Raw genomic sequence first — 19,878 nt, forward strand, 5'->3', positions numbered from 1 at the left:
GCAGATGGATTATGTCGATGGTTTTAATAAAAAGAGCTACAAGGGCAGATGCAGAGCGAGAACGAGAGAAGCGGTTAAATGAGACAAAAGAGATTGTGGGTATGAAGATAAATAATGTAATGGATGTGATTAGAGTGTGTGTGGCTGAAATGCAGCGACTTCTAATGGGCAGCCTGGATTCCAGGTTGCATCCCACAAAGTGAGTGGGATTCAGTAATTTCCTGTACCGCCCCACAGTTGAGGCCTCAATCTGGAAATGTTTTGAAAGCAGCAGTGGTGAGTATGCACTTTTGTTTTTGGTTGGGTTTTTTTTTTTAAAGCGTGGGCAACTTAATCTCCATGGGATGCTTTATGTTATTCAGCTAGCATCACAACCAAAGAAAAAAAGAAAAAACTCAAACAAACAAACCAGTAAATATATGTCTAATTAATAAAATCGCATTTTAAAATTAAAAAGTCGTGATTCGCCATCCAGTGGATTCCACCCCTTTTCCTTCTAGGCCCGTCAAATACATTTCACGCTAAACAATAATCCCCAAAAATCACAAAGGAGGGACAGCTGTTGGGACAGAGTGCTAAACACAGGGTGCCAAATTTCACTTCCAGATTGGGCCTTTAAAGCTGCAATTTGTAAGTTTCAGGGAATCAACGCTTCATGACAGGCAGCTTGTCGGGACATATGTTGCCTCAAACAAAGCTGCTCGCTACTGTTTTATCTTTTTTGCTAAATGAGTGAAAATGAATATTTGCATTCGGCGTTAAACATAGTTTTTACACTGACACAACAACACATGCGCAAAACAACGGAGCTACCACAATACATGTCTGACTGATTGTTGATGAGCCTGAGAACCCTCTGCGAGAGCTACAAGCTTAAAGCTGCGTGTTTGGTGGCTCTCCAAAGCACCAGATGTTGAAAGCGCGTTGACGGGGAAAAGCGGTATGCATCTAGTATGACGGTGTTTTGGCAAAGGACCTTTCTTAATCAAGTCCCCCCCCCACCTTGAGTTACGGTTACAGTTTAGAGGTATTTCACTGCTTCGTATCTTACAAACTGCAGCTTTAGTTGAGGGCTTAATGAGAAAAGAGAAAAGTAGAGTAAAGAAGAAGAGAAGGTGGAGTTTGGATGGAGCAGTTTGTGTGGTGCATCTCTGTAAGCCCAGAGTGGGGTAGCAGAGCTTGTGCCTGGTCCTATACACGGGTGGTGGAGTGTTGGTGTGGCAGAGCATTGTTGCTGTGGCTGGGGACGGGTGTAGTAGACGGGGCTGGGACAGGGGGATAAGTGTTGAAGGGGTGAAGGGGCTGCATGCTGCTAATGGTGCTGGGGATCATGGTAATGGTGTTAGCTGTCATCAGTGGCACATCTTCGGGCGCTCGCCGCAGGGCCAGCGTGTAGTCAGGTGGGCACACGGGAGGCCGCAGCGGTTCCAGGTCGCCGTGGACACCGCGGGACGGTAAGGGGGTCCCATGCTCTAGCTCCACCCTCTGCTGTTTCATCTGCAGTGACATTAGCTCCTCCTCCTGACTCAGCGCTAGGTCGTTGTGCGGTGGGGCCCCTACGACTCCCATGCCAACACCCATGCCCATTGTCGTGCCGCGTTGCGGGGAAAGTCGGCGGTGGCGTCTCTGCATGAGTTCATGGCGCTTGTCCCGCTTATAGTAAAGTGCGGCAAAGGCCAGCACGTTCAAGAAAAGAAGCGAGGCGCCGACAGCTACCGTTACGCTCAGCTCGGTGGAGTAGTCCCTCGTCTCGCTGGGGAAGGGAGGATAGCGGGGCCTCTCTGAACTGTCAGGGTCAGGATCCGGCGGGTAGGTAGAGACCACAGGGTGCCGTGTTGAGCGAGTGCCAGGATGAGGGGCCTTCCAGCGGCTGGTGCCTCCAGGTGGCAGACGGGTGGTGATGGAGTTAATGATTTCCTCGTGAAGGCTGTGGAGGTGCGGTACCAGCTCCAGCCAAAAAGCCACCTTGTTAGCGCGGTAGTTATCTCTGACACGGGGCTTCAGGCCAATATGCAAGTACTGCTTGTCCTTGGAGCTGAACTTGGTCCAGATGACCTCCTCAAATCGGTTAGGCTTAGTGTGGATGAACGTGGTGTCCTGAGGAACTGGTAGGTTAGGGTCTCTGTAAGACACAAGACACAATTATTAGGCTATAAACCTAACCTTATATTTGCTTTGATAAAGTCAGTCAACCAAAAAAAAGGAACTGATATGACATTTGAGGGTAAAAGAGCAAAGAATAGCAAATTACTAGGCGCTCTATAACCTTCAAGTGCTTTACTGCAGGTGGTTTATGCTTGTTGTTGTCATCCTTGTGCTTTTGTGTTGTCATGTACCTCCTAAAGTTTATAACCTGCCATTTTAGCTGGGATGGAGGCACAAGTCAGCAAAGAACTTGGCCTCTACAGGCATCTCTCTGAATCAGTGCAGGAGCTTAGGGATTCCAAAATAGGCACACAGGCAGAAAAAGTTGGATAACATGATGTTCTGTAGAAAACTTGTTTTGACATCTTCCTTTTGGAGAGGTGAAGTCGTGATTGTAGATGGTATTCTTTTGGGGCATTAATGCATAATGTTTTTGGGGGGGTGGTGCCTGTGGTTATCGACATAACAGCAGCAGACTGGCATTTATATGGTGATCTAGTGATCGCTCTGAGCACTTTATGGTGCTGTTTTGTATATACTTCAAGCATTCTATCTACCTCACATTCATGGCCAGTTTAGAATCACCACAAAACCTATCATGCATGTCTTTGGAGAGTGGGAGGAAGCTGTAGCACATACAGGACCAAGAGACTACATACTAGAACCTTTTTTGCTGTGAGCCAACAATGCTAACCACTGGGCTGCCACAGTTTGCAAGAGCAGTGAACAAAGCATTGATTACCAGACCTCAAAAGGCTGCATCCTGGCTGCTTGGGCAAGATACTAACCCCATGTTTGCCTACTGGTGGTGGTAAGAGGGCCCGGTGGCGCCTGTGTCCGGCAGCCTCGCCTCTGTTAGTGCGCCCCAGGGCAGCTGTGGCTACAATGTAGCTTGCTATCGCCAGTGTGTGAATGTGTGTGTGAATGGGTGAATGACTGAATGTAGTGTGAAGCGCTTTGGGGTCCTATGGACTAGAAAAGCGCTATACAAATGCAGGCCATAATCAATTTCTTGCAGTGAAGTCCCCTAAACTCACTGCCATGTTTATAACAATGAGTCTGATTTGCCTTAGCTAACATTTGCATGTGAAACAGTCTTACCATAATGCTGGAAATAGCAATTAAAAGATGGTAAACTGTGGCTACATGGGCTCTCTATTGATTTTTTATTGTGACAGTAACTCCTTGTCCTTCTTGTTATGTGACAACGGTACTAACCAGTGCCCTCCCCACATACAGCAAAATATGATGCTTTTAACCAATTAAGAGCATTTGCAGCATTTCAGAGCTCAGCAACGCAATGTGGGGCCAAGTGTTTTCCCCTCCAGTGGGTGTGATTATGACATAGTGTTTCACATGGTCTGCAACAATACTCAGGCAGGATGTGGCATTCAAACCATAATTAATTCATAATTAATTCTTATGGTGTGCCAAAAAACATTCCCTGCACCACTGAACCACCAGCAGGCTGGACTGTTGACACAAGGCAGGGTCTATGGATTAATGCTGTCCTCAAGTGTCCTCAACTTCTGACCCTATCATTTAGAGAAAGCAACGATCAGTTTCCAATTTTCGGGTTTTGATGATCTTGTGCCCTCTGTTGCTTTAGATTTCTGTTCATGGCTCACAGAAATGGAAACCCAGTCTCTTCCACTGTGGGGGATTCCTCTGTGTCACTATAGGTTTTGTGACAACACCAATTCTCCTCCAAACTCTTTTAACGTGAATTTCTGTGAGTTTCTAGAGATGGCTGTGTGTGAAAATTCCAGGACGGCAGTTTTAGAAATGTCATGTTCTATGTTAGTGTTTACTGAAACTCTTGTATGCTGTGTGTCTTTCAGAATCTCAACACAGAGGACTGATCCATAAAGCTTTATACACAAAAATGTTTCATCTGTAAAATCCCCAGAAATATCACTGGGCTTGTCTTTTAAAAGTCTGACTGAGTTAGTCATTGTGTTATATGTGACAAATATAATCAATACTTTATACACAATTCATAATTCACTTGAAATTAAGTGTTATACTGACCCTGACTTGGCAAAGTTGGTCCAATATGTCATCACAACAGCACTGAGCATTACGTCATTCTTGGAGAAGTTACAAGGAAACAAGTCAGTGGCCCCCACCATGGGAATCCCAAACACATAGGGGATCTCATCTCCATGGGCAGCATCTGCCCAGTCTGGCCTCGCCTCGGTCTGACAGTGGTGGTGGAAGGTATAGAAGTAGACAGGTGACTGGAACTCAGCGTGGAGTTTGGCAGTGGCGACAGCTGGGGCCACCCACTGGTGGTCTGTGAACAGAGCCAGGAGGGTCTTCCTGCGCATGTCGCTGTTGTCTCTGTCAGCCCAGTCTGTGTACATGAACTTTATGGTTTCCCTGAGGATATCTTTACCTTGGAAAAAACAGAAGTTAATGTGAGCATTTATGCCATGATAGAGTCCATGTTTGTCTGCGACATTATGTGGAAGCATGTAAGGCTGAAATCTTTTAGATTTTTTGGTCAAAACATGTTTTTTGCCACAGGAAGATTCCGAAACATAATTTACTGTGAATACTGTTGACCAGCCTGGCTTACGAAGGACTGTAGTCGCTATTCACAAGCAAATCGATGTCATTTTTATAAATGCTTAGTGCTGTTGACAACATTTAGAAAGAAACACATCGTAATAGTCTAGAAAAATAGGGATAGGATCTGACCATCGGGGTATCCATACAGATTGTCCACAAAGTTGGAGATAGTATAGTCAAATGAGGCAGCTGATATTCCATCTTCTCCTTCACTGTCATCCACAAACTTCAGGCCCTCTCCCTGGTTGACACCCAGCAGTATGTCGTAGTTGAGGAACTCGCCCTGGTGTCACGACAAACACACACAAAGCATGACATACAAAACAGAATGGAGCAGTAATGCTTGTCAGGAATGTATTTATATAGTATAGGTTAAATAATTATTTCATCCTCTGCTGAATTTGTAGGTTTGAATTTCTGATTTTATGTGATTTTCATTATAATGGAGAAAAATGAAATTGAAAAATCAAAGTCAAACTGTGGGAGCCAGAATTCTGTCTGGCGCAGCGGATCAAATACTTTTTGATATTCTGTCTCTCACAGTATCACACAGTGTACGGTAATTGAAGAATTCAAAGCCGACCTGCTGCATGAGGATCTCAGGGTCATCAGGTACCACGTCCCCATCTACCACAGGACCAAAGGCGATGTGGTATCGGGCAGGCTGGATGTCTTGGTCCACCAGCTCCCTGAAACTCTTCCTACGCAGACAGTCCACCAACTCTGCATTGTCCCCTGTGGTGCAGCCAACCTTCTTGGCCAGGATCTTGGTATAAATCTGCGGTCGGTAGTTCACCGACCAACTGGAGATGGCTGAGCCACTCTGAGCAATGGCCCTCTGGAACAGCCCTATACAAAAACACAGTCATATACACCAGATGTATTAAAACATACAAACACTTATTCTCCATCAGCTTAGCTGCCCCCCCCCCCGACACACTCTTGCTAGCAGCTGATGGTGTCTTCAAGGCCTTACGTTAGGCCTTGAAGACACCAAGGCCTTGAGAGCACGTTAAATAATGCATATGTTAGAGGAGGAGCAATTGTAGAGTATTACAGGGGCAAGATGAAGTAGATATCCTGCTGCACTTCTTAGCTGGAGAAAATCTTTATGAAGACCAGAGTAAAAAACATGAAGTGTTTCATTTACATGCAAAGAGAGACAGCAGCAAGAAAAATGGCGGCAAATCTGCGCACGGCTTGTTGGATAAAGCGAAAAGGACAGAAAGAGAAAGAAAACTGCTCGCACTGTTGCACCGCTGCACTGTTATGTAAAGTGGCTTGCTGTCCCTCTGTTTTATCTGCAGATTCTGTCATTAATAATTAAGCCCCCCCATATTCTGCGTGTGCCCCGCCCCGCTCCTCTCCCTGTGAAATCAATTAAGAAGCCTCTCAGCTGCAACTCCAGCGCCTCATCTCATCTCTCCTCGGCATACGCACACACACACACACACACACATGCAGACACGCACACACTGTACCTTTAAAAGCTGTTCAGCCTCCAACTTTTTCTTGACTTTGCGTTGCTTCAGCCTGCTTTCAAAATGGAGTTGGGCTAATCTATGCAAAACAACCAGTTGTGTTTTTCTGATATTGCACCCACTATTAAACCTGCCATAACACTGACCTACAGTCGCGTTCTACAGAAGAAATTCTCAGCAATGCACAAAGCACATAAAGGAAAGTGTGATCAGTGTTGATGTAATATATGTGTTTTCAGTGGAAAAAGTATATAAAGTCTGTGAGCCTCAGTGTTCAACCTGGAAACCTGGACTATCAAAGTATCCATGCAATATGAGCTGGTATTATAGGAACCTTAAAAACTTAGCAAATGACCTCCTGACTTTTTTCCTGACTCAATCCCTTGCATCAACCGAGAATCTGCTTCCTACAGTATATGCAGTATTTTTATTTGTTTAATCCGTCCAAGATTAGTCTCTCTGCGTGAAGGTTAACAGTTTAGTAATATCATAATCTGAATTCTTGGTAAGTAATGAAACGCTATTTGACTTCTCAGCTCCACAGACCAAAATCATAGAGAGTATTAATGACAGAACACCTGGCGAGAATTTAGAGATCCGCCATTCAAGAACTAAACGGTCCTTTTCTACTAATGAGGTGCAGATGCTAGTGCCTAATCCAGAACCTGTTATGTGGATGGTTACAGGTCCCACAAAATGAAACAAATTTCAAGTTTCAGGCTCAAATCATTTTCATGGTTTGGGGCTGCATCTAGACACTTGTGTTGGGGGGCTTGTCAAAAGTGATAGAATCAGATTTTGATCCACCATCCTTCAGAAAGTGTGTACTGCATGGTACTGGCTTTAATTTTCAATATGAAAATGATCCCAAACAGCTAACCCTGGATAGAAAAACACCACGTGGAACACTATCAGTCATGGATTGGCCTCCCCAGATCCTGGACCTCAACATTATTAAAGCAGTGTTGGACGATCTTGACAGAGAATGGAGGGGGGGGGGGGGGGGGGGGGGGGGAGGCAGCCAAGAGCCAAAGAAGAGCTTTAAATGTCCTTCAAGAAGCCTGGAGAACTATTTCTGAAGATGAATTAAAGAAATTACAGCAACATATAAAATAAAATGCTGGATGTCTTAAGCCTTATATAACATTAAAAGCACATTAAATAATAAAGTACACATTTATTACACAAAGCTTGCACACAGGTGCATCTTAGGCCATGCTTATGACCATGCTTCCTAGCAACCACCTATCAATGGGCTATGTTTGGGCTAGTTTATGCACCTATAACACATAGTAAAAGTTTAGATTCACAACACTATATGTAACTCTGTAACATTTAAAAGCCCAATTTGACAGAAAAGTGATGAGAAGACGCACTCATTCATCTCAGTGCTTTTTCAGTGACTGTAGTTTCATGTGGAATGATGTTATTTGGAATTATTAAAGGGTTTTTGTCCCAAGGGGAGTAATGGTTTTTAGAGCAAAAACCTACTGTCTAAAACCATTTGTCAACTCCAGAACTCACAACCTTGTTTTCTTTCAAATTACTTGATCTTTGGAGTTTTGTCCTGCTTATTGAAATAATACCATAGTGCCCCAAACTGTAAGTGACTCATCTCTGAATCCCTTTCTTCGTGGGAATAATACTGCAGTGCATTTTTATCTGCTTTAGGCTTTTCACTGAAAAGCACCAACATGCTCTGTAAAGAAATACATTACCCACACACTGTCCTGAAATATTAATCCCCTTTGAGTGGAGTATGTGACTACTAATCGGTCAAGGACAGGAAAAGAACCTTACCCTCGGAGTGGTGGGAGAGGATGAGAAGGTTCACACAGGCGGCACCAGCTCCAGAGCCAAAGATTGTGATTCTCTCTGGGTCTCCTCCAAAGTGGCCGATGTTTTCATTGAGCCAACGCAAGGCTTGGATCTGGTCCAACAAACCATAGTTCCCCTTAGCAGACTGATCCCCGGTGCACAGAAACCCTGCAGGGCAAATTAGAACAAATACAGACAGGAAAAGAATGAAAAAACATAGATTTTCCCAAATGAAGGATCAGGGCCCGATTTAAAGAGACGGGATATGTGTATATCTTTTTCCGTGTCCCACACAAACAGAAGATGGCATCCTGTCATTGTCAGGAACTTCTAAGCCTCCAACTCACTTCAAGTCTGTGGAGATTTCACACAGAAAGCTTGCCAAATTACTCATTTTTAATACCCACGCTGAAAATACAACACAGTTAAGAGAACTTGTCAACAGAGAGAGGAGGAGAGCAACAGAAGGCATGTTTCACCTACTTCCAGGACACACATTTACACAGTTGGTGCACACCCACAACAAGATAAAATAAACTGAACAAAATGCCACACACAAACACACACACACGCACACACACACACACACACAAACACACACACACACACACACACACACACACACACACACACACACACACACACACAGCTCTGTTCTTATGAGAGTGAATTAAAGTACTTTACATGTGTTTCAAGCAGCTTCACTCCGTAACAAATGTAGCATTTCAAATTTTCCACTGTTTGGATGACTTCAATACCCGTGAAACAACTAAAAATTATTTCAGTTAACTGCACACTTCTCAGAGCCGTGGCTGTAGAGGTGGAAGATATACTGAAAAAGAAAATCGTGTTCAAGCATGTTCACCCGACTTTGATTTAGCCAAGTCTGCTTAGCAGTATTTACTCAGGCGCTTCCTGTGAATAAATACAATTTCCTATCCGGTCGTTAAGTCTGACGTCACTAGCCGTGTCTGGGCCTAAACTCCGCTGCAGGTCCATATATCAAACGATCACTATGGCATTACTGAGAGTTGAAAAACTGTCTAAAGTCTTTCATCTTTAATAAAATGATCAGCGTTCTGCTCTACCAGGTGTAACAATTGAGTTTAACATCCAGGCATCCATGAAAACGGAATTTATGACATTTAACGGAATTAGAAGTTAGCAGGAAGTTAGCTTGCAAGCTTCTATCTAAATACAATATAGCATGTCCTGACTGTGGGGTTTTGGAAACAAATTAAAACGTACAGCTCTGTTATCACTTCCAACATAAATGAAGACAGAAAACTAAACAGCAGTGACGTTTGATGTGCTACGTGACCGCTAGCGGCTCAGCTATGTTAGCATAATATAAACAAGCTAACTTTTTTTCCACTCGATAAAAGTTAACGTGAGTGTTCTCGGTGGTCAGGAACAAATGTAATCGCATGGCGGGATGCTGTAAAAGGACTTCAGCCAAGAGAACAATTGAGATAATCCATCCACAATACGAGGTTAGTCATTCATATACTGCACGGGCTGGGGTGTAGTTACATCCTAAGGTTTTAAAAACTGAGCTTAAATAAATGATTAGCGGTAATAAAAGCCAAGGGAGGTCAACAGTGATCACTGACTGTTTTAGGAGCTTTTTGAGATTAAATAGAAGAAAATACAAAACATTAAACATGTTAACAACACAAAAGCCATATTAAACGCAGACTACTTTAGGCCTGGAAGTAGGATTCGTCACGTCATCACTGAACGACCGGATTGTTGCCTATAACTAATACCAGGGGGCAAGATTTATGGAGACAGAGTTTTATTATGGCTTAGATCTAAGGGTCATATAAGGCACAAGGCTGTTTTGATCTCAATTATGTAAAATGGGGCTAATTTGGAGTGAATTTTTAGGGAAAAAAAGGACAAAAAATGGCTGACCGTGCAAGTCGGTAACCTGCGGCAAACAAAGATGCTCAGCTATCTCGTCATGCTAATGTGGTCGCTCTCTGTTCTGACTGTTTTCTCCACAACACTGTTAGCAAACAGTAAATTACCCTGTAGGATAATGTAGTTATTTGGTGCCACTGGTCACTCTGTGTCAGTGACTGTTATCACTGAAACATGGATCTCAGTTCAGGCTGAGTCTGGAAGCCAGCTTGCTAACTTATTACGGTAGTGTTAAAAGAAAATCCTGTTAGTGCAATGTTATAACTTTTTTAATAACACTTAAAAGCCACTTTGCTAAGACTTCATGATGCATGCAGACTGCACTGTTATGATACCTACTGTATTATATACTCAGTGTGAATACACTGACCTATCCACACTGAGCCTGGTACAGCATCACCACCTGCCCATGTGCACTGTGTTAACTTAGAGTCTGTAAACAAAGCCAATGACAGCTAAATGGGCTGAACATGGTTCCCTGTTGGCAGTGCCTTAGTAGACCGTAGGGAGCTATGGACAGCCCGTCTACCTGCAGTGAGCATCTGCTGCCAAATGGAAACAGTGTCCAAAGTTTGTGGTAAAACCAGCCTGTGGGCTACTCTTACTTGTGCTGTTCAAACATGTCAGGAGAAGAGGAAAGTCATAACATATGAAGAGCTGAAGTGAAACTGAGTGTTAAAAAACAATGAAAAGTGTCCACTGCAGCCATCATCTGTGCTCTGCTGTATTTTTAACTTGTTGTTAAAGATGTTTTGCTTTAAGCTTGTCCGATTACTGGTGAACTCCCTTCCCTGCTCCAGTCCAGCATCTCATCTACGTACAGCTGATCTATGAGGCGTTGAGCTTTTGGAGGCTTGCACGACACCATGTTTGCAAAGGTTGAAAACCCCTCACTCTGTAGGCAGTCTGAAGGCAAGCGCCTACGCAAGCAGACATGACAGCAGTACTATAAAACAAGAATAAGATAATTGTTCCACTGCATGCCCTGAGTCCTACCACAGGAGAATGCCACCATCACTACAAAATCACAATATGATGCATATGTTTATGCATCATATTGTGATGTGATGTGAGATGCTTTGCATTGATGGTTTATATCTGAATGTGGGACATTTACTGGGCAAAATATGAAGCGGATCAGAGTGCGTACATTTCGAAGTGGATTGTAATACATCAAATATATCAAGGGAATACTGTTATTTTATTTTAATATACATTATGCCTATTTTGCAGATATCATTTTTGGCGTTCTGAACCCTGTGCTGCCTTTCTAACATAAGACGAGGTAAAACCAGCCAATAAGATGTAATGTTTAACCGGTAACAAGTTTTACAATACTTGCAATGTGGCAAATGTGTTGGCTTTGATATATTAGAATGATAATAACCCATTTTCAAGCCAGGACTGTTCATTCAAGAATTAAAACACCAGTCTTTGAAAACCAGGCCTGCCACATCAAAGCAAAGCCTTGCCCGGCTAAACTAATCAAAACGAGCAGGTCAATCATCTGGAGGCGGGATCTTTAGTGTCCACCACTTTAACATCAATTGTCAAGGAAAGAACTCAGAGGGACTAGCTGGACTCGGAGCATGAATGGGGCAGTAAAGCTCTCATGGCTCTAGGCTTTTCCGATTTCCAATTGCAAGGCTCAAATTGTCAAAACGTGCAACTTAAAATGCGAACGTGAAGACTGAGGAGGCTTTAAAAAAGACTTTTAGAGTAATCTTTCTAATTTGGCAACCCTCTAATATGTCAGATGTTCTCTGTCATTAAGAATGTATGTACCTCTGTTAGGTCATAGCCAGCTCAACACAGCCTTTTCTACAAGAAAGTGTATCCCTTCCAGATTCACTATTCAAATAGTTATAGTAAGAGTTATAACAATAATAATAGAGCTTTAAGGTATTGGCCCAAGGGCAGTTGGGGCACAAGCACTTGGGAAGGGACAAAAGTGTCAGAGGTCAGGGAGAGGTCAAGGAAAAGCTTTCAAAAGCTCCAGGGTGCTTTGTTCTAGTTAGACCTGGGGTTCAAAACATAAGGCCCAGGGGCCAAAATCCACCCAGCAAAGACTCCAACCCAGCTCCCTGGACTGGATGTCTTTCACTAAACAGAGCAGCATTTCTCTTCATTTCTGTAGAAAAACTGTAAAAAATAACTTATTTTTCTTATATTAGGATATCTAAAGATTAAAGTTCTTTCCACTGACAGAAAGGGCGGCTTTACTGGTTTGGCCCGCTTAAGATTAAAGTGGGCTCCATGTTTCCCACAATGTAAAATGAGTTTGTCATCCCTAAATTTGACTGAGAGAAAAATGAAGGCTAGCATAATACTAAAGGGTAGTCTAAATCAGGGGTGCCCAATCCCGGTCCATCCAAATGTCATACTTTCGTTTGGATGAAGCCAAGTGACCCAAAAACTCTGGGAACACATTTTAGTTCATTTAGACCAGGGCTGCCCAATCCCAGTCCTCGAGAGCTACTATCCTGCAGCTTTTAGATGCATCCCTACTCCAACACAGCTGAATCAAATGGTTTGATTACCTCTTCAGCATGCCATCATGTTTGGCAAAGGCCTGATAACAAGCCATTCATTTGATTCGGGTGTGTGGGGACAAGGATGCATCTAAAAGCTGCAGGACGGTAGCTCTCGAGGACTGGGATTGGGCAGCCCTGGTCTAAATGAACTAAAATGTGTTCCCAGAGTTTTTGGGTCACTTGGCTTCATCCAAACGAAAGTATGACATTTGATTTACGTTTTAAAATGGTATGACTTTGCTTACACATACAGCTAGTCATTGAATGTGGCTATCTTAAGCATTCAAGTATTCACACATCCACAGGAAATCTTTAAGGAAAATGGAGCTCTCTGCTTCTATCCGACAATAATTTGTGACTTCACCTGCTGGATTATACGAAAGCAACCATCAGACCTAAATAACCCCATCCGCTGGTTGGCTTTCCAGATTGGCGCTTGCTTTACACTCTGAGACAGTCCATATATAGTTCAATAAAGATGACTAGTTTATGACCACATGCTACTTTACATAATGCAGCCAAGTCTCAAATAGGTTTCTGAGCAACGTCATCAAAATGTACCAGGAGGCTGAACACAAATCAAGATGACTGGGAACTTCTGGCTACATGTAAAACCCTTTTTAGCGGTTTTAAACTGCACAAAGTGACCAGAGCAAAATACTGGCCACAATCCTGGACTTTGCACTGGAATTAGAGGAATATGTGCACCTTTCAAGTTAAGACAATGAACCTTGTTGGTATGGGTTTTTTTTCCAGGGAAACAGTACAAACATCGTTCTCTGTGATCAGTGTTTCAGTAAGCAGTCTGATGTGCAATGTCACTCCAGTCATCTTTAATAGAAGACAACAGTCTATCTGGCCTATTTTTGAGAAAAAAATCTTTTCACAGATGTCACGAACAACTAATGGCACAAATATGTAACCAGAATTTGGGCATCTGCGCACCATAACTTGCGCAGAAAAAGCTGTTATTACATATTGTTGCTTCCTGGCTTTTGCTCTGATTTAGGACAGAGCTCCAGATTTATTACTAATTCCAGGCCAAACATTGTTTGGTCTGTGATGCGGTGCTTCCAGCATCAAGTTTCAAAATATCTTGCCAAAAACCGACAGACAACTGTCAAAGGTGAAATGTAGTAAACCGTGAATTGCTTTGGATAAGCCACTGGTGACTGTCACACCCAAAACAACAATTATTTTTCTGGTTTCCAGCAACTGAACACTGAAAATAACCATTTTTGGTTTCATGACATTGCATTGGCATGTTTTCCACCTCCCTGCTGCACATGGATCCTAGATTGTTTGTACAGTATGTCACCTAAACGTGCATAGTGGCTGAATAAATGTTTACCGTCGCAGGGCAATGCACAGCATAACCTTGCGTATGCAACTATATACAAGGTCACAGCCACAGTGTGTTTACATAAACTGTGTTATAATACTTTCTCCTGAAGCAGTATTGTTTTGTGAACTAAATTCCCATTCTAGATGTTTTCTCGTGCGGACAAAAGAAACACACTGTATAAGAAACTGAGTTAAAGGGCAGTTTGTAAAAAAAAAAGGTGGTATAGCTCAGTACAAAGGGACAGATGGTAGGAACAGACAAAGCACATTTTCAAGTGTGTTAAATAGCAAATTAAGTTTTATTGTTGATGATTATTAATGAAAGTGATGGCGATGCTGATGAAGGTAACAGCAGCCATGATGACAGTGGTGATGATAACCTGCCAAATTGACCTTTCTACTACAGTCAGTGTGACACAACACAACTCTCATTCCACACTCTTCACTGTACTTACACTACAGTCAACAAGCACTTGAAGCCTGGAGTGTCGTGTTGGGTTAACCTGGCTTAATTGTGATTCACATTACAGAGTGCACAGTTATTTTGCTGACTTTTGGGGGTTTTCTTTCAATATGACTGTTTGCCTTGGACAAAAAGTGCAAATTCCAGCCACGATGACAGCTGATGTGTCACTTTATCATAGCTTAAAAAAAGTAAAAATCTACGTTAACTTAAAGTCAACATTTGACTTGTAATGAGCATTAATTAAAAAGTTTTTTCATTCATTTTTATTTTGGAATTTAATCCTCAAATGCTGTGACAGGATATTTCACATTCAAAGAAAACACTGCAATCAGCAAAGTAAGCAAAGAATATGCAACCTCAAAGAGTGACCTCGTCTTGAGCAGGCAATAATGTTTGTTATGAAATGGCTGTAATGTGATAATGATTTTGAAAAGAAAAAAGTATGATTAAACTGTAATATAGAGATAATTGGATTACCAAATTTATAAGAAACCACAGCTGCTGCCTGTCTCTATAGTGCAGTGTTTAGTGTTGGATGGATTATTAAAAAACAGAAATCATGTCTCAGTGCTGTAGCAGAAATATTACTTTGAAAGGATTAACCCCACTAATCAAGATATCACATGTTACTATGTAATTGTATTATCCTTGCATCATCCCAGCAATTGACTGGTTCTTAGCCTTATGTGGCTCTGACCTGGTAACATATTACCACTGACCTGTGCCGCTTATCAAAACCATGTGCACGTGGAAGTGTCTCCTGCCCAGCCAAGTGCTGAGCTGCCTGCCACAGTTGCCTGGCAACTGTCTAGGACTTCAGGCAAAATGAAATGGACAGGCACTCACGAAGGCACTCGGATACCCACATTCAAGCACTTCCATATTCAAGTACGCAAACAGCAGCATGCAAATGCACGTGAACTCCAAAGTCAGTGCATGTACATGCAGGCAACTTCACAGTATGTGCTAGCATGCTAGCTCTAGTGCCGCTCTCTTTGAAAGGCCGACATGAAGGGAGGGAATTCGGTTTATCTTCCACCATTGAAGATAAGTCAAACAAGTTCCCTCCTCTCCTTTCTTTCTCTTTCAGTAAGTTTTCCTTCTGATCCACCACCCACACCCCTCCCATCTGCTGAGTTGGGTTTCCTACTGACTTTAGTGCTGAGAACAGCAGTTTATGAGGCTGAACTCATGCATATTCAACACTTGCTTGAGGTAGCAGCCAAGGAACTGTGAGGAGAGTCATCAACCTCTAAAGATACAGGTTGAAGACAGTGAAGTGAATGGATGAAAGAGAAACAGAGGAGGAGTGAGGAAACCATGGAGGGAAATTTAAAAACAAACTGTATGATAATAACTGGAGCTTCCAATACCTCTGGGATTGTTACCAAAAGCTCTTTCCACAATGCATCTACTCTTTCTCTAATGTATGCCAATGAGGAGAGTCATTATAAAAGCTATTATTCCCAATAGATATCGTATTGCGTCTACAATAGGATGAAATATTTGCATTAGCTGGACTTTTATTCATTTTGGGACAAGATACAAAAAAAAAAAAAAGACCAACACAGAGATTGTTATTGGTATGTTGTGTCTTTACTCTAATTCTCTCTTAGTGAACTGCACCATTCAGAACATCCTCTGTTGTCACCCATATTTGTAAAAGTCATTCACACATTTTAGCCCTAAAACTACGCTCAGCCATATTATTGCTTTACAGAGATAGGAACATCTGCAGAGCAATTTACAGGACTGAACGGAATAACTGTAGTAGGTCACTGAACATATTTCTGTGAACAGAGAAGAAAGAACAATAGGAGAGGGAGGGGGGTGGAGTTGAGGGTGAAGGATTAAAAAAGGGAAAAAAAAGAAAGAAAGACATGAAACAGGTATTAAATCAAATATTGCCCAAAGCTACTGTCAGATGTTAACTGACAGACAGTAGAGAGGAATACAGTGAAGGACGAATTATATAATTTCATTGTGACGTCACGCAGGAGATGATCAGAGATGTCTACATTCAGAGGAAAGATGTAGATTTTATTTTATATACACAGGAAAGGTGATTGAAAAGAGGAAACAAAGCGTTCTTGTCTCTGTATATGTGAGTCACAAAATTAATGAAGCACAGGTAGAGGCATTATTATACAAAAAAAGGAGCGGGGAAAAAAACCCTTAGCAGATGGTGAATGTCTCTTGCACACTGAAGACTCTGTTTAGATGAGCAGAATAGAGTGGATTGGATCACTCAATACTGTGCACCGGAGTCGGGGATTATCTGCTATGTGTGTATGTAACAGTAGATTAATATGACAGGAGAAAATCACAATAGAAAATTCTTTAACTCAGAGAGATGCTATTGTAGTTCACCTCTTGCACATTCTTGCTGGATTATCTTTTTTTTTCTTCTTTTTTTTTGGTTACACAAATCTGTTAAATCTCCTTGTCGGCACCAAGGGTTTGATTTGAAGACTAGCTGGCAGGTCCGTTTCAATTATGCATCATTCTGTATGTCAAGTATACCCAGAAATGAAATTATAACGCAATTGGGTTTCACTTCCACTGAACTAATGTTAGTTCAGTACACCGCCCATAGGCCTCTGATGTCATTGTATTTATTACCTTACTTATCTCGTTCAATTTTTCCTCACAACTGTCTACTCAAATGGCACCGTGCCATGCAATAACACCAGGCTGCCATGCAAATTTGAAAAGCAGCGGTTCAAACATCATGTTGCCTCTCAAGACTTTTCAAAGCTTTTCAAAGTTCTGTTTCAGAAACGCCTTATTGCTCATGAAAACTGCAGCCTGCCTGAATAAAAAATCAAGTCAAATTAAATGAATTAAGAGTCTTGAAACAGAGCCTCGTCTGCAGTAGGGGACGCAATTTTAATCACAGGGCTAATATTTCAGACATGAAGCTATTTTAATTAATGATATGGTGTCATTAATCATACTTGTTACATGTATCCACTCAGCCTCTTAATATGGCAGTTCAGGTGCCCAAGTGATTGGCAAACATTTATGTAATTTTACATTTACTTACGCATAATGGTATTTAAATGTGGATATTTCACTTTAATCACTGCCTCCACTATTAGGTAACAGTCAGATTAAGGCTTTAGCACTGAGTAGATGACACAAATGAATGCTAACACCAATTATGGCACAAAACGGGGACAGATTCATCAAGCTGAATGAAAAATCTTGCCATCAACCGAGATCTATCTGTCATGTAAAGGGGCATTTAAATTATTTAAATAAATGAACCTTTTTTACATTTCGCTAGTATTAAAAATATCTCAGTTAGTTTTACAGTTAATTCTATCCTGAAATCACGAGTTAATACTGATAATAGACACTGGAGCAAAGTTTTATCTGAAATGTGTAAATCACCCTGAAAAGAAGAAAATGTGTGAATAATGTCTTTCACTGCCAGAAAATGTTCCTCCTTTCTTACTTGTTGAATTCCTCCAAGGGAGGAGAGACGCACAGTCTTGAAATCTCAGATTTAAATTCAGAACAACTGTGAGCAAAGACACAGCTTGAATATCTCTGATGTTATATCATAAACATCTACGGGATACAAACAGAGGAATAGATTTCAGTTGCATACACTGGAAAGCAGCGCACAACAGTGACTGCCCACTTTTTTAAGCGCTCCAGTTCTGTAAGTGAATTTTGTCCTCGTTTAAAAAACAAACAAACAAAAAAAAAACCACGTATAAATGTCTTGAACCAAGCCAATCAGCTACGAAGTGAATTATAACCATAAAAAGATTTGATTTGATTGTAAAATAAAATGTAAAAAAAAAAAAGAAAAAAAAGAAAAGGGCAAAAACACATCATTACGGTGTGATTGTAATACGTGTGAAAGAAATACTCATCCCAAAATACATTGCAGATGCAATGTAATACATTACACAGAAAACCACATTTGAGCTTCTGGAATTTAATCGTTTCTCATTATTGTAGTCCTGTAAAATAATATACTTGAATATATTTGGTAATATGTGTAGGGTACACCGCTCTTGTGGCTTCTAAAGTTTCATATTCACTATGTTTGCAGCAATCAGAGATGTAGCTGGATTCTGGGTAGATTAGTTCCGTAAAAGAAAAACAAGCTTGATGTCATACAGACCTGTGGTTTTTACAGAAGAACATGCCATTGTTTTACAGTGTTGTAGCTCATAGTTAGTCTACTTTGGATGGTTACAACATCACAATCAGTCATAATCGACTGAAATTTAGGTACTTGAGGCCTGGACAATTTAAGGTCCCTTATGTGTGGCATGTAGGTTGTAGAGCATCAAGTAAGGGGAGCTGCATAAATGATCCTTCTCTTATTTGATTGGTGCAGCTGTGTATTTGGCTACCAGCCTGCGACACAGATTGGTGTCAGTTTAAGTCAATATGCCTATAAGTCCTTAGGGTTCACTGAAAACTGTCTCTGGCTACTGATCCATGTGTCAAGAGCCTCATGCACGTTATAATACACATTATAAATAATGTCCGCAAAGCATTAAACACACTTTTGCAAGGAACAAAAATAACACGAAATGTGAAATATTTAGAAATATGTAATTTGTAGAGTGTAGATAGAGGATTTTATAGCTGAATCTACTCACAAACAGATAATGTTAGTTTTTGATTCTGTTATTACAGAGAATGCATCATCACTAGGCAAAAAGAAAAAAGAAAATGAGGGTTGTGAGAAGACTTTGTCTAGATGCAAAGAGTGGGAGGTGTGTTTTATTTGTATTTAGAGAGGAGCTGAGTGGTGAGAAGGCAGCAGGCTGAAGTTAATTGACAGCACTGGCTAAAAATACTGTTTATGTCATATTTAAAAGGATGTGTTTGAGAACAACAGGCAACACAATGTAAAGTGATTCCGAAGGCTGACTGAGCTATGCACTATTTATGGATGCACTGACACTGTTTGACTTGACTTTCACTAAAAATGTTTCAATGCACAAGATTTTAAAATAAAACATATTAAATAAAAGATAAAATGATAAAATTACAGGAGTGTCACAAACAGAGTACATGAGCACATCATTTTTAGATACGTCATTTTTACCTACCAGTCTCTAATTAATGAACAACTCAACTAAGCATAATACAGCGTAAGACATTATGAAGGCTTTTCTCTGCATTTTGTAATTATAAATACAAAGTAAGGACATTCTTTTCATTTCTGGGTAAGATTAGTAGAGCATTTTAAACAGTTAATTATACTGTTATCAATGGTCATGATAATTTGCTTACTAATGATCAAGGAACTGACCTCACAACCTATTTTATTCATTCAGTGGGCTAGCTTCAGTCATTGTGCAAATGTACTATTTATAAAGTTGGGGAAACCTGCAGTCAGCTGAGACCGAAGAAGTCAGTCAGATGGGTGACAGTGTTTCTCCCACTGAAAATTCTATGTCCGGATGAACAGAATCAACCATTTGGGAGTTAATTAGAATTTTTTTTGTATTTAATACACATGCAATTCAAAAACGCAAGAGATAAAAACATTAGTAAAGACTTGCTAGCTTAAATTGTAAAATGACTGATTTGATGCTATACTACTGTGGTACCG

At 41.2% G+C, this 19,878-nt stretch overlaps 1 protein-coding gene across 3 annotated transcripts in view; it reads right to left on the reverse strand.

Moving 5' to 3' along the window:
- Window positions 1–288: 288 nt before the first annotated feature.
- The window catches only part of nlgn2b (neuroligin 2b), a 62,817-nt gene continuing 43,227 nt past the window's right edge, over window positions 289–19,878 (reverse strand). For 2 of the 3 annotated variants that reach the window (XM_082548562.1, XM_082548564.1), the window contains 5 exons: window positions 8,001–8,186; window positions 5,303–5,568; window positions 4,849–5,002; window positions 4,177–4,543; window positions 289–2,122 (listed from right to left, as the gene is read on the reverse strand). In XM_082548562.1, the coding sequence (XP_082404688.1) occupies window positions 1,192–2,122; window positions 4,177–4,543; window positions 4,849–5,002; window positions 5,303–5,568; window positions 8,001–8,186 (1,904 nt within the window). In that variant the 3' untranslated portion in view covers window positions 289–1,191. The remainder of the gene's footprint in view (window positions 2,123–4,176; window positions 4,544–4,848; window positions 5,003–5,302; window positions 5,569–8,000; window positions 8,187–19,878) is intronic. The other variant, XM_082548563.1, reaches the window with a different exon arrangement.

Source organism: Aulonocara stuartgranti, assembly GCF_965226115.1.
Source record: "Aulonocara stuartgranti genome assembly, chromosome: 10".
NCBI lineage: Eukaryota > Metazoa > Chordata > Actinopteri > Cichliformes > Cichlidae > Aulonocara > Aulonocara stuartgranti.